Source organism: Mustela nigripes, chromosome 14 (assembly GCF_022355385.1).
Source record: "Mustela nigripes isolate SB6536 chromosome 14, MUSNIG.SB6536, whole genome shotgun sequence".
NCBI classification, from domain to species: Eukaryota; Metazoa; Chordata; class Mammalia; order Carnivora; family Mustelidae; genus Mustela; species Mustela nigripes.
In genome coordinates this window covers 103,575,773-103,591,597 of record NC_081570.1, presented here as the reverse complement: position 1 = coordinate 103,591,597, position 15,825 = coordinate 103,575,773, and the positions used below count along the sequence as shown (strand labels likewise).

General features: G+C 37.9%; 1 protein-coding gene across 2 annotated transcripts in view; it reads left to right on the top strand.

Annotated features, from left to right (window-relative positions):
• Positions 1–11,463, top strand: part of FMO5 (flavin containing dimethylaniline monoxygenase 5) — a 32,684-nt gene extending 21,221 nt beyond the window's left edge. For both annotated transcript variants that reach the window (XM_059375939.1, XM_059375938.1), the window contains exons 6-9: positions 1,539–1,738; positions 4,462–4,814; positions 6,832–6,904; positions 9,724–11,463. In XM_059375939.1, the coding sequence (XP_059231922.1) occupies positions 1,539–1,738; positions 4,462–4,814; positions 6,832–6,904; positions 9,724–10,069 (972 nt within the window). In that variant the 3' untranslated portion in view covers positions 10,070–11,463. The remainder of the gene's footprint in view (positions 1–1,538; positions 1,739–4,461; positions 4,815–6,831; positions 6,905–9,723) is intronic.
• The last annotated feature ends 4,362 nt before the right edge of the window (positions 11,464–15,825 follow it).

Below are 15,825 nucleotides of genomic sequence, written 5' to 3'. Positions count from 1 at the left end.
AATATTTTTGTGAAAACACCCATTTCTTATAAAACAACTGTCCTTATATTTTTTCTTATAAATCCAGATTTGTAAATATGGTATTTGCTTAAAACAAGCTATAGATGGGAAACCGAAATGAGAACTATGACGATAGCCATTAGGCATCTATTAAGTGTTTACTATATGCCCCACCCTTTGCAGAACCACTATTTAATTCTCACAATAGCCTTGTGATGTATTATTGTCACTGCTTTATATATAGGGAATCTTTTAATTGAGACCCTGAGCATTTACTCACATACTTATGTAACAAAAATTATACAGGCTATGCACAAACCTGTGTGATTCCCAAGACCATGCATGCTTTTTCAACTGTACTTAATCATCAGAGCGTGTAAGGTTACCATCAGTGAGAATCTATGAGTGAAGTATGTTATTATCCCTCTGTAGACTGGACACCTTTTTATATGAGAGTTTACAGACAAAAGACTATAAAGCAGGTACTTATGTACCTTACAATTATGGAAACTATCTCCAGAGAGTTTTGTAGAGAAAGTGATACGTTCACCAGGTAATTGAATGTCAGAACTCAGCTCCAAGCATGGAATTTAGCCTGCAGAGAACACATAAAGACTGACCAGCTTCCTGTTGTTCTACTAGTGATCTGCAGCTTTTCCATAAAATAATCAGTGCAACACTTCTTCAAGCACAGGCCTGGGGGTCATCAGATCTGGGTTGGAAAGTCAACTCTGCCACTTACTAACTGTACGATTTCAGCAAGTTATTCATTTTCTCCATGGCTGTCATCCATAAAATGGGGACCATAATATCTACTTCAAGAGGTTGTTGTATTGATTAAGTAAGACTATAGATAAAGGACCAGCACAGTGACTTACAGGTCACAATTCTCAATAAATGGAAGCAACAAGGATGTTGGGTTGGATGGTGGGTTGGGGAGACTGAAAGATGTCTACACTGTACCTCCCACTCTGGAGGAAACACATTTGCAGAGACAGAAATAAGAGTGTAAAAAGTTTAATATCAATATAAATGATAAATAACAGGGGTTTTTGGTAATATGAAAATAATGTCAAAGCAAAAGAGACTGAGGGTTTCAGATTAAATGATGTCCAATTGCTTTCAGTTCTACTGCTCCTTGATTTTAAATGAGTTGGACAGGTTAAGTACTAGAGAAGTTCAAAGGACAGAGAGAAAATTGTCAGGCAGAATGGTTAGTGGTGTCTTATGGAGGAGGCATACTTATCTGGATCTTGACAATAAATAGGCTTTGGAGAATTAAAAGGATAGGTGGCTTTTCAAGCAGGCATAATGACATTAAACAGAAATGCAGTCATGGTTGAGAGAAAGACACATTCTTGGTCAGTGAATGTACTAATTTAATTGTATACTTAGTGTTTGAAAAGAAAAATTGCAGGAAATAAAAAAAGACCATGCAAGGGCTAAAAAGACAGACAAACTAGTTTGAACTTAATCTTGAAGAGAGCTATTATGAGGAAAGAATGACAAAAGCAAACAATTTTTTCCCCATGCCCCAGGTTTTCCTCAGTACCAGGAGAGGGGCTTGGATTCTGAATCGTGTAGGAGACTTTGGATATCCTTTTGATGTGTTATTCTCTTCTCGATATAAATACTTTCTTTCGAAGATTTGTGGTCGATCATTGGTAAACAGTGTTTTGGAGAAAAAGTTGAACCAAAGGTTTGACCACGAAATGTTTGGCCTAAAGCCGAAACACAGGTATGTTGCCATAATGTAAGTAGAGCAGTGATGGCCAACGCACAAGAATAAGGACTTCACATGGGATAACAGTAGAACTACTTCTACCCATACATTAAGAAAATACACATATCTGGGGCATCTGGGTGGCTCAGTGGGTTGAGCCTCTGCCTTCCGCTCAAGTTGTGATCTCGGGGTCCTGGGATCCAGCTCCGCATCGGGCTCTCTGCTCAGCGGGGAGGTCTGCTTCCCCCTCTCTCTTTGCCTACTTGTGATGTCTCTCTGTCAAATAAATAAATAAAATCTTTTTTAAAAAAAAAGAAAGAAAAAGAAAATACACATATCTGAAATCAGATTTCTACTTTGCCCCTTATAGAAGTCTAAGATCTACTGATCTGTAATCATCAGCCTGTGATTCTCCTTGGCATTAACCATTTTATCATTTCCTCAAACACAGGTTCTTTTTACATGATACAGTAACAATAAAATGGTAGCAGATAGCAGTAAATTATTCATTCATCCCACAAACATTGAGCACCTGCTATGAGCCAAGCATTATACTGCACACGAGAATACAGAGACTAAAGGCCTAATAGTAACTAATACAAATAATAACACCTTAATTTTCTGAAGATTTAATATAAGACAAGCACATTGCTAACTGAGTTCTGTGTATGATCTCATTTAATCCTCACAACAACTCTATAGGTTAGAACTATTTTTTTTTTAAAGATTTTATTTATTTATTTGACAGAGAGAGATCACAAGTAGGCAGAGAGGCAGGCAGAGAGAGAGAGAGAGGAGGAAGCAGACTCCCTGCCGAGCAGAGAGCCCGACGCGGGACTCGATCCCAGGACCCTGTGATCATGACCTGATCAGCAGCAGCGGCAGCGGCTTAACCCACTGAGCCACCCAGGTGCCCCTATTTTTTTTTTTTTTTAAGATTTTATTTATTTATTTGTCAGAGACAGAGTGAGCGAGAGCGAGCACAGGCAGACAGAGTGGAAGGCAGAGTCAGAGGGAGAAGCAGGCTCCCTGCGGAGCAAGGAGCCCGATGTGGGACTCGATCCCAGGATGCTGGGATCATGACCTGAGCTGAAGGCAGCTGCTTAACCAACTGAGCCACCCAGGCGTCCCAGAACTATTTTTTTTTTAAATTGCTAGTTTGCAGATATAAAAACTGACACTTAGAGAAACTAATTTCTATGAGGTTACACAATAAATAAATGTCAGACTTGAGAAATGGATCTTACCTTAAATACTCTAAGGAGAAGACAGGCAATAGAATATGATAAATGCATGGAGAGCTGTGGGGATATGAAGTATGGGAGTCCTCACACAGGAAGGTCGACTGAAATAATTTCTAGAGGCTGATTTTTTTTTTTAAGATTTATTTATTTACTTACTTACATGAGAGAGAGTGTGTGACAGAGGAAACGGTCAGAGGGAGAAGCAGACTCCCTGCCGAGCGGGAAGCCTGATGTGGGACTCCATCAGGGACTCCAGGATCATGACCCGCGCCAAAGGCAATCACTTAACCAACTGAGCTACCCAGGCACCGTAGAGGCTGATTTTTAAATGCTTTTTTCCAACTCTTTATTTTCTTTAGTGTTCAGATGTATTTACTCCAAAATAGTAAGTACAATGAGTACACATGATACCTTTCACTTAGATTCACCCATCAACAGTTTGCTGTATTTGCTTCCTCTCTCCCTCTCTAAAGATAGATAAATCCCCACATATAGAGAGCATCCATCCATCCATAGATACATATATACATATTTTTTCCTGAACCATTTCAGAGTAAGTCACAGTCACTAGGACACCTTATCCTACATTCTTCAACATATTAAGAAATGGGCTATTCTCCCACACAAACGTAACAGAGACCACACAGGAAATTCAGCATTGATAAAATACATTATCTAATATATCAGACATTTAGGTTTCCTAAATTGTCCCCAAAATATTTATGGCTCTTATATTTTTAAATCTAGGATCCTTTCAGGTATTAGCCAATTGCATTTAAATGTTAGGTCTCTTTAATTTCTCTTCATCTGAAATAATTCACCATTTTTCAACATAGACTTTTATAAAAGAATTGAGCCAATTGTTTTATAGAAAAATCTCTAAGTTTGGACTTGCATAGTTGTTCCACCTTTACTATATTCTGGTTAAACATTTTGGCACAAATACTCATAGGTTATATTGTACCTTCTTGGTGGATCACACCAGCATCCACATGATACGAGTTTATCCTGTACTAATGTTAAATTTGATCAGTTGGATAAGGTGGCACCTATGAAATAAATAAATAAATAAATAAATAAATAAATAAATAAATATGTTTTATTTATTTATGAGAGAGAGAGAGGGGACACACAAGCAGGGAAGGGTTAGAGGGAGAAGCAGACTCCCCACTGAGCAGGGAGCCAGATGCAGGCCCTGATCCCAGGACTCTGAGATCATGACCCGAGCCAAAGACAGATCCTTAACCAACTGAGCCACCCAGGTGCCCCTGTCTTCTCTTTCACTGACATCCAGGCCCCAACGTCTGCTCTGAGATCCTGATCTGTGCCAAGCTGGTATACATTAGACTTTTCCCAAATTTCATGGATAGACCAAGAGGGACACCATTAGCATATTGTTTAACCACCTCCATCAAAGTAGAATTTTACTAACATATTACTGATACCTCTTTTTCTTTCATTTCTCCTTCTTCTGATCTTTATCACTGCTTACAGACCTCTGAGTCAACATCCAACAATGAATGATGATCTGCCAAATCGTATAATCTCTGGCTTGGTAAAGGTGAAAGGAAATGTGACGGAATTCACAGAAACAGCTGCCATATTTGAAGATGGCTCCAGGGAGGACAACATTGATGCTGTTATCTTTGCCACAGGCTATACTTTTGCCTTCCCTTTTCTTGAAGATTCTGTCCAAGTAGTCAAAAACAAGATATCCCTATATAAAAAGGTCTTCCCTCCTAACCTGGAAAAGCCTACTCTTGCAATCATAGGCTTGATCCAGCCCTTGGGTGCCATTATGCCCATTTCAGAGATGCAAGGACGCTGGGTCACTCAAGTATTTAAAGGTAAGTGACCATGCTACCTAACTACTTAATGGTATGTTTACTTACATTTATGTTCTTGCTTTTATTTTATTTTTTTTTTTTTTAAAGATTATTTATTTATTTATTTGACAGAGAGAGATCACAAGTAGGCAGAGAGGCAGGCAGAGAGAGAGAGAGGAGGAAGCAGGCTCCCTGCTGAGCAGAGAGCCCGATGCGGGACTCGATCCCAGGACCCTGAGATCATGACCTGAGCCGAAGGCAGCGGCTTAACCACTGAGCCACCCAGGCGCCCTATGTTCTTGCTTTTAAATAACTAAACAGTATGTATGACTATAACAGTGCCTGGCATTAAAATTCATGCTCAAAAATTATTTTTGAGTGAATGTAAAGTAATAACATAACTATAGACGTACATTGGAATCTCCTGGGAAATTTTCCCAAAATGGGTATGCTTTGCCTGGTGGTATTTATTTTATAAATCTAAGTGGGGCAGACATAAGATCTCTGAGAATATGTTCCTTCATTGATTCCAATGGTACTGCAGACTAGAATCCACTCATCTAGATTTTAGACAACTGATACACATTTGTAAAGCAAAGGAATGTAATCTTTCATTATAGAGAAAAGCATATATAGAAATGGCATGATTTGATTTCAGCCAAAAATTAAGACCTGGTTAAAGACTAGTCCAGAATATATAAGATTCAGCCTCTCAAATTCTGACTTTCCCCCTTTTCCTCCTCTTTCAGTTTTGGCTAGGAGATCATCAGAAAAAACTTAAGGGTTTGGGAGGCTCAATATGAGTCAGGAAAATGATATGGCTTCTAAAAGGCTTAATTATCTCTAGCAGCATTAAAGAATTCTAATGTCCTAGAACTTACAATTGTTTTTCTCTAAGAACTTAAATTTTTGTCTCAACTGGTCAGTACATACTCAAAGACATAGTTTATTTTGTTTTTCCCAACGACACATTTTAAAAGTGAAACTGGGGGGCACCTGGGTGGCTCAGTGGGTTAAAGCCTCTGCTTCAGCTCTGGTTGTGATCCCGGGGTCCTGGGATAGAGCCCCCGCATCGCATCGGGCTCTCGGCTTGGTAGTGAACCTGCTTCCCTTCCTCTCTCTCTCCCTGCCTCTCTGCCTACCTGTGATCTCTGTCTGTCAAATAAATAAATAAAATATTTTTTTTAAAAAGTGAAACTGGGGTACATGAAAAGGAGAAAGACAAGAATGGTTAAGGGATTTGAAAATGTGACATTTGAAGTACAACTGAAGGAGCCAGAGTGGTTTACCTAGAGAAGATAAAATTCAGGGCTGATAAGAGAGTTCCCTTCGAAGGTTTGAAGAATGTCCCCGGCAGAAGGATCTGATATGCTCAGTATCACTTCAAAGGGTTGAACCAGAACGAAGGAGTGAAACTTTGAGGGTTGGACAAAATCAGCTTAACATTAGGAACAAACATGCCAATGTTTTTTCTTTTTCCTTTTTTTCTTTCTTTTGGTCAGCTATTCCCATTTCAAGATGAAATGGGCTGCCTCTGAAACTATGATGAATCCAAGCAGAATAGGGAAAAGCTTACCTTTATAGGACTTTGGGCATAAAATGGGATCAAAAATTTAGTTTTCCTTCTCTCCCTGTGGTACAAAGTCTGTTACAAAGAGTACAAATGTGGGTGTGTTCTTCATCCTGCCCTTTAACTTCCTCCTTTATTTTTCATATACTTGTGGGGCCATTAATTATTTCCTCATGTCCATTACTTCATTTCCCAATCAGGAAGATGATGTTAGGGAGGAGGACGGTATTGGTTAGAAGGCAGAATAGGAGAAATGTCTCCCCAAAGTAGAATACCGTAAGTTACTGTTGTTAATGTCATATTGTAAGGATAATGGGATAATTCACTAGATCTAGTGAAGTATACCCTACTTGGGTACAGAAAATTATCCTGTATTTCTTTGAGTTCTGTCTGGCAGAGTGATTATTAATAGGATTATTATTCCCCATGGGGTGATTTTACACTTAAAATTTTGATTTTCCTCTTTAGGGCTAAAGACATTGCCCTCACAAAGTGAAATGAATGCAGAAATAGCTAAGGCTCAAGAGGAAATTTCAAAAAGGTAAGAAATTCTCCCAGGAGAGATGCAGTTACTTCTTCTACTTGGTTTTTAATTAGAGTAATGTTATACTATATTTATTAATTTTTTAAAATATTGATTTATTTATATGAGGGAATGCATGCAGCAGAAAGGGGCAAAGTGAGAGGGAGAGAATCTTAAGCAGACTCCACCCTGCAGGTAGAGCCCGACTCAGGGCTTGATCTCATGACCCTGAGATCACGACCTGAGCTGAAACCAAGAGTCAGACATTCAACCAACTGTGCCACCCGTGTGCTCCTATTGTATTATATTTAATCTTCCCTGTGTTAAGGATTTAGATTATATTTTGAAGGGAAAAGAAATAATAGTTTGCGACAATAAAATGGAGAAATAATACCAAGTGGTTTGCATATTTACAGAAAAGGAGAGAAAAGCATTTAAAATCCTGTGATTAAACCTAAAAGAAAAGTCAAGTAGGAAAAAGCACATGGAGAGAAAATCAGGTATAATTTGGTAGAATTACTTGAAATGCTAGTGGAGCTGCCAGACAAAAGAGTATCAGTGACTTAATGGGAGGAAGGTATGGTCCAGTTACAAATCTGCAGGTAGATTTACAAATCAGATGAGGCTACTTCACTGGCTGTCATCATGTGACAGCGCTCCCAGGTCACAGCAGCTAGTGGTACAAATAGTCTTTGTGATTTGGGAAGGTGGTAACATCAGTTAGTTCCTTAGAGCTCGGGTGAATATGGTAATTTAGCAATGTGAATTTCAGAACCTGAGTTCATTCACTGGATGATTTTCATTTGGATAAAGTGGAAGTTAATGGTAAGATCCTACATTATTGTACAAAAGTCAAAGGTACTCTGCTAACTTTCACAATCTAAATACTAAATCTAAATACTACACTTATATTGCTATAAGTTTTAGCAATCTAAAACTACACAATATACCAAAAGTCTTACATTCTTTTCTGCTTCATGTGCATCTTATATCCTCCATAAGATTATATAAGGTCCTTAAGTTTGGAGACAAGGTCTTGTCTTTCTAACTTTCCCTCCTAACTTTCACAGCCAAATTTCTACAATAAGTATTCTACAATATATGCTTAAATTCTCACCCCTTTCTTTCTCCTAAGCCTTCTGCCTTGTAACTTCCCTCCTTAATTCTGCAACTGCTCTCTTGAAGGTCATCATTGACCAACTTCATTTTTCTTCTCACTCCTGAGTTTGGTGCTTCTAAATGTCTCTTCCTTCTTAGAATGCTTTCCTTCCTTGCTTTACTGGCTGTAAACTGTTTCAACTTTCCTCCTCTCTTTCCTTTGACTTATTTTTGCCTAGTACCTTCTCACTGTGAGCAGTTTCCAATAATCTTTTTTGAGGGACATCTATGTACACAAAGTGTTTTATATGCACAAGTTTATTTAATCCTTGTAACAACTCTACAAAGCTGGTGTAGTGAATCCCTTTTGTGGAATCTTCATGATTACTCAGCTCTTGACTCACTACTATAGGATAAATGAATGGCTACAGACCCTTCAGCCAACATAATATCCCTAAGGGGAAGCTCTTAAATTCTTTCCTGTCTACTCCCATTTCTATAATACTGGTCCCATTTCAATAAATTCCAATTTGGGGGCGCCTGGGTGGCTCAGTGGGTTAAACCGCTGCCTTCGGCTCGGGTCATGATCTCAGGGTCCTGGGATCGAGTCCCGCATCGGGCTCTCTGCTCGGCAGGGAGCCTGCTTCCCTCTCTCTCTCTCTGCCTGCCTCTCCGACTACTTGTGATTTCTCTCTGTCAAATAAATAAATAAAATCTTAAAAAATAAATAAATAAATAAATAAATAAATAAATTCCAATTTGACATCTGTTAGTTCTTTTAGAATTCCATTCTACCACCTCAAATTTATTTTCTCTCATTTTTTCTTGTTCTTGCTTTTGTTCTTGTTTTGTTCCTCTTCTTGTTTCCTCAAGTTATCCCATCTAATCTCAATTAGTTTGACTTGGCTTTTCTCTTCCTTTTTGTATTTTATTTTCCTTATAGGAAATAAAAAGTTACCAGGTAGCTCTCTAAATCCCACTCCTTCCACAAGTATCTGTTACCACATTTTCTCCCTAAAAAGTTCTAACTCTTCAAATCTGCACGTAGTGTAATGACTCCATCTGATTCTGTTTGGAGGACTGCTTCCTCTACTGGGGTAAGTCATCCTCCCCCTCCATTCAGTATTCCAAATTAGCACTGGCCATGGGAAGTCCTGCTCTGTGGAACCCACTACCACTGCCCTCATAAACAACTGAAGATCCCAAACTTGAGAACTTTTGTGGTGAGTTCTCTCATAACACTAGAGTCCTCTGTATCTGGTGCTATATTTGCCTCTTTCTATCCATTCTTGTTTTCCACAACATTCCTCTTCTACTCTAGGTAGCATCCATAGATAGTCCATGCTCATATTCTATACCCATTCCTACTTTATTCCTTCATTCTGCTGCTGCCTTGACTTGTACCCCTTTGCTGTTTGCTATGGGATATATCCTCCACATACTTCAAGGACTTATTGCTCTCTTTTAACTACCCTTTTCTAACATTTCTATTTAGCAATCTAAAACTACACAATATACCAAAAGTCTTACATTCTTTTCTGCTTCATGTGCATCTTATATCCTCCAGAAGATTATATAAGGTCCTTAAGTTTGGAGACAAGGTCTTGTCTGTCTTCTCTGTTTTCTACAGCTCCTAACTGAATATGGAGCCAGTAACAGGCACTCAGATGCATTGAATAACTGACTGACTGACTGATTGAATTGTTGCTAGGCCATGGCTTTTGTTTTCTCTGCTTCAGGTATGTGGAGAGCCAACGTCATACTATTCAGGGAGACTATGTAGATACCATGGAAGAACTTGCTGATCTGGTGGGCGTCCGGCCCAATCTGCTATCTCTGGCCTTCACGGACCCCAAATTGGCAATACAGCTATTTTGGGGACCCTGCACTCCAATCCACTATCGTCTTCAAGGCCCTGGAAAATGGGATGGAGCTCGAAAAGCTATTCTCACCACAGAAGATCGTATCAGGAAGCCAATGATGACTAGAGTAATTGAAAGCAGAAATTCCATGACTTCCACAATAACGATGGCCAGGTTTATGCTGGCTATTGTTTTCTTTGCTATAATTATGACCTACTTTTAGCTGTCCCATTTGTCATTGCCCTAGTTTTCTCTGGAAAACTGGATCTACAGATGCCTTAAGAATCTGATGCGATTGAACAACGCTCAGCTTCACATTGCCCAGGAATCCCCTTTTATTTCTTTTGCCAAAGCATTAATCCTCTGTCCACTTTTCCCTACAGTGAGATTCTGGTTTTTCATTCATACTGATTTCCCTCCTTTCCTTTTATGACCCGCCTCTTTTTCTTTTTAGTAACCCCTGAACTATGAGCTTAGGTATTTTTTTAGTCATCTTTGTTTGTCCATGGCCGATTTCTTGACGTGTGGTATGTGCTTAATAAATGTTTGTTGTCATTTATCAGATATAACGGTGGAGAGCATAAGTCAATATCTGTATAAGAAATGGATGATTCCATGTAATTCTGCATCTAATAGGATTTGGCTTTCTTTTAGAAGCTCAATTTTTTGTTTTTAATATTGTAACTAAATGTATATCTCCTGAGAGATAAGAGAAATAATAGTCTTGAATGCATCTAAAATAAGATATATAAACACTTAACTATTTTATTTCACTAACTATTCACTAGTGTGCCTGATACCTCATCCTTTTTACTCTTTCCCCTAAGCAACATGTCATTATTTTTTGGATGAGAAAACTATCTTCAGCTTTCTAGGCTCATGAGTCATTTTAATAATCTAGCATCTGCCAATAGGTTCAGCCTGGTTGAAAACTTTGGGAGGTTAAGTTAGCTGTCCCATCTTCCTCTGGTCATTTTGTTACCATATTAGGATCCAATAAGACTTGTCTTAGATCCGTAGCTGCCCTCTTTTATAGGATAGCCTATTGATGTGATTTGTCATTCCTCACTTCTACTCTCTCCTCTCTATTCCCTCACACACACATAGTCTAAGTAGTACATATTCAAAGAAGTCATTTATGTATTAAAACAGGATTGAGGGCTGCTTGGGTGGCTTAGTTAGTCGAGCATCCTAATTCTTAATTTCGGCTCAGATCATGATCTCAGGGTTGTGAGATCCTGTGGCAGGATCACACGGTGGGTGTGAAGTCTCCTTAAGATTCTCCTTTTCCCCTCTCCCATGTCCCCCCCACAATACATAAATGAATAAATAAATGAGTTTTGATTGTTGTTAACTAAATATAGGGACATTCTGCTTATAACAATTCTTTTAATGTCATACGATGTAGTTCTGAAAGAGCAAATGAAATGAAAAGTAGAACTTCCATTTATGTCCTAGGACTGCTGTTGGTTCTTTATTCTCATTTGTAGAAACTTGGTTCTGTTTTTGTCTCATAAAGTTAAATAAGTGTTTGCTGTTGGGCACACCAAATTTCATCAAGAATGATACTGGATGTACCAGCCAGGTTTATATTCACAAATAAACTGTTGTCCAATACATTTTTGCATTGCTTCCTGTTATTTAGCAAAAGGATAAATGTGAACAAGTAAAGGAACAACGTTAGAAAGTATTATCTTTCCCAGTGTGACTACACATAGGAGAACCAGAAACGTGAGAACTACAACCTCCTCCTGATCATTCAACTATTTGCACATTTCTATGCCATTTGGCCAGTTTACCTGTGGAAATGCCTTTTGAGAATTAGAAAACTGAGAAATGGTATTACTTTTTAGGTCTTTTTCCTTCCCTAAAACTTGTGATACTGATGGTTTATCATCTATAAAAATAGACCCAGTATCTTAAAATCTACAGATTATTCTAGTTCAAAAGTAAATTAGAGGTTGTTTTCTTCTTTTAACATATAAATTTGCCTCTCTTAACATGTATACTTATTGAATGAAAAATCCTTTGATAATATAATAAGTATCCCAGTTTCCTCTTTAAGTAAAAAGTATGTCATTCTAAATTCATTGACTCTCTCATTTTATTTACAAAATGCAAGGTCACAAAAAAAATTCATTGGTTAACTTCTAAATCAAGCTAAAAGTGAGACATGAATAGCAAACTGAACTAAAAACAACCCAAGATAAAAAGCCCTAGCTGCTGATGGCTGTGTACTAATATTCAACAATTCACCATATCTTGCTTTTCTAACTATGTTGAAAGGTTATATAACTTTCCTATTATTTCATTTCCCATTATATTACACATATACACACATACATTCTTGTTGTGCCAGAAAGTAAGAAAGTGCTCAAAAAGCAAACTGATAAAGGTATTTCAAAGGGATACAGAAGCCAACTGCAAGTGGTCTCAATGGCCAAAGGCAAAACAATCTGAGCAACAAAATAAATGAGCTAATGTAATGGATCCTGGTTAGGAACTGGCACATAAGAAGAAAATTAAGCAAAAATTAAATACTAGGTGGGTGAGTGTGTTCTGGAGGTATAGCTGCTGCCGCCACCACTGTGCAGAGCCAGAGCAGGAGCCACCACAGAGAGGAGAGAGGAGGCCCGGGCCTGGGTGGGGTAGGGGAGGCTAGATTCCCAGAGGTGGGATAACTGGATCAGAGGGTGGTTACCCTGTATATAACAGTATGTTTCTCACTGCACCCTCAATGGCACTGAGTAGACCATTAGTATTTAAAAAGACTGCATCATGCATGAGTACAAACTAGTGGCCCTTGGTTTAGGAGGCATGGGAAGTCTGCTCTGACAGTTCAGTTTGTTCCTGGAATTTTTGTTGAAATGTATGACCCAATGATAGAAGATTCCTACAAAAAGCAAGTTGAAGTAGATTGCCAAAAGTGTATGCTCAAAAAACTGGGCACAGCAGGACACAGAAATTTACAGTGATGAGGGATTTATATATGAAGAATGGCCAAGCATTTACACAAGCATATTCTACATCTTATAACTTATAAGACCATTTAATGGGTAAAGGGCAGAGAAGATGTTTCAATGATTTTGGCTGGCAATAAATGTGACATACCATGGTGAAACTTGCAAAATACAAAGAGAGTTCTGAAAGGAGTTAGAGACAAAAGATCCTTAACCTACAAGGGTAGCTACATAAGTTTAGCAGCAGATCTGTCCATAGAAAGTTGGCAGACTGCAAGACAGTGGCAGGATGCAGTCAATACGCTAAACAAGAAAAATATGCAACCAAGAATACTATATCCAGCAGGGCTGTCATTTAGAATAGAAGGAGAGACAAAGAGTTTCCAAGACAGTCAAAAACTAAAGGAGTTTGTGAATACTAAACAAGCACTGTAAGAAATATTAAAGGGGACGCTTTGAGAGGAAAAGACCAAAAGCAACAAAGATTAGAAAGAGAGAATATACAGAAATAGTGATTTTACCAATAATACAATGGCATTAAATTCATATCCTTCAATAATTACTTGGAATGTAAGTGGACTAAATGCTCCAATCAAAAGACATAGGGTATCAGAATGGATTAAAAAAAAAAAAAGACCCATTGATATGCTGCTGACAAGAAACTTATTTTAGACCCAAAGACACTACCAGATTGAAAGTGAGGGTGTGGAAAAACATCTATCACACTAATTGACATCAAAAGAAAGCTAGAGTAGTGATACGTATATCAGACAAACTATATTTTAAACCAAAAGGGGTAATAAGAGATGAAGAAGGACACTATATCAAAAAAAGGTCTATCCAATAAGAACTAACAATTATAAGTATTTATATTCCCAACATGGGAGCAGCCAAATGTATAAATTGTGAATTAATAACAAACATAAAAAAAACTCATGGATAATAATACAATAATAGTAGGGGACTTTAACACCCCACTTACAGCAATGGAAAGACCATCTAAGCAGAAAATCAACAAGGAAACAATGGCTTTGAATGACACACTGGGCCAGACAGACTTAACAGATATGTTCAGTACAAATATATTCAGAACATTTCATCCTAAAGCAGGAGAATATACATTCTTTTTGAGCACACATGGAGCGTTCTCCAGTATAGATCACATACAGGGTCACAAATCAGGCCTCAACAAGTACAAAAAGATTGAGAGCATACCATGCATATTTTTAGATGACAACACTATGGAACTTGATGTTAACCACATGAGAAAGTTTGGAAAGAACACAGATACATGGAGGTTAAAGAATGAATGGGTTGATTAGGAAATTAAGGAAGAAATTTTTTAAAAAACCATGTAAGTCAAAATGAAAACACAACAGTCCAAAACCTTTGGGATGCAGCAAAGGCAGTCCTAGAATGGAAGTATATAGTAATTCAAGCTTTACTCAAGAAGCAGAGAAGTGTTAAATAATACCTAATACCTAAAGGAGCTGGAAAAAGAACAGCTAATAAAGCTGAAAACCTGCAAAATAAGAGAAATAATTAAAATTAAAACAAAAATTAATGATAAAGAAATTTTAAAAACCAATAGAACAGATCAACGAAACTAAGAGCTGGTTCTTTCAAAGAATTAACAAAATTGATGAACCCCTAGGCAGACTTATCAAAAAGAGAAAGGACTCAAATAAATGAAATGATCACAACCAACACTGGAGAAATACAAACTATTATAAGAGAATATTATGAGTAATTATATACCAACAAATTGGGCACTGTAGAAGAAATGAATGCATTCCTAGAAACAAAAACTACCAAAACTGAAACAGGAAGAAAGAGAAAATTTGAACAGACCCATAACCAGCAAAGAAATTGAATCAGTAATAAAAAATCTCCCAACAAAAAGAGCCTAGGGCCAGATAGTTTCCAGGGGAATTGTGCCAAACATTTATTTTTTAAAAAATATTTTATTTATTTATTTGACAGAGAGAGAGAGAGAGAGAGAGAGATCACAAGTAGGCAGAGAGGGAGGTAGAGGGGGAGGGGGAGCAGGCTCCCTGCTGAGCAGACAGGACCCTGGGATCATGACCCAAGCTGAAGGCAGAGGCTTAACTCACTGAGCCACCCAGGTGCCCCTCTATCAAACATTTAATGAAAAACAAATATCTATTCTTCTGAAGCTGTTTCAAAAACATAAATGGAAGGAAAACTTCCAAACTTATTCTATGAGGCCAGCATTACTTTGATCCCTACAACAGACAAAGAGCCCACCAAAAAGGAGAACTACAGACCAAATCCCTAATGAACATGGATGCCAAAATTCTCAACAAGATACTAGCTAACTGGATACAGCTGTATGTTAAAAGGATTATTCATTACCAACCATATGATCCTCTCAACAGATGAGGAAAAGGGATTTGACAAAATACAGCATCCTTTCTTGATAAAAACCCTCAAGAAAATAGGGATAGAAGGAATATATCTCAACATCATAAAGGGCATATATGAAAGACCCACAGCTAATATCATCCTCAATCCCCACTGAGGGCTTTTCCCCCTAAGGTCAGGAACATGACAGGGATGCCCACTCTCACCACTGTTGTTCAATACAGTACTGAAAGTCATGACCTGAGAAACTCCATCAAAAAACTGCTAGAACTAATACATGAATTCAGCAGAGTTGCAGGATATAAAGTCAATTGCACAGAAATCTTTTTGCATTTCTATACACCAATAATGAAACAGCAGAAAGAGAAATCAAGGAATTGATCCCATTTATAAATGCACCAAAACCCATAAGATACCGAGAAATAAACCTAGCCAAAGAGGTAAAAGATCTGTATGCTAAAAACTATAAAACATTTATGAAAGAAACTGAAGATGACACAAAGAAATGGAAAAGCATTCCACGCTCATGGATTGGAAGAATAAACATTGTTAAAATGTCTATACTGCCCTAAGCAATCTACAGGATTCAATGCAATCCTGATCAAAATAACACCAGGATTTTTCACAGAACTAA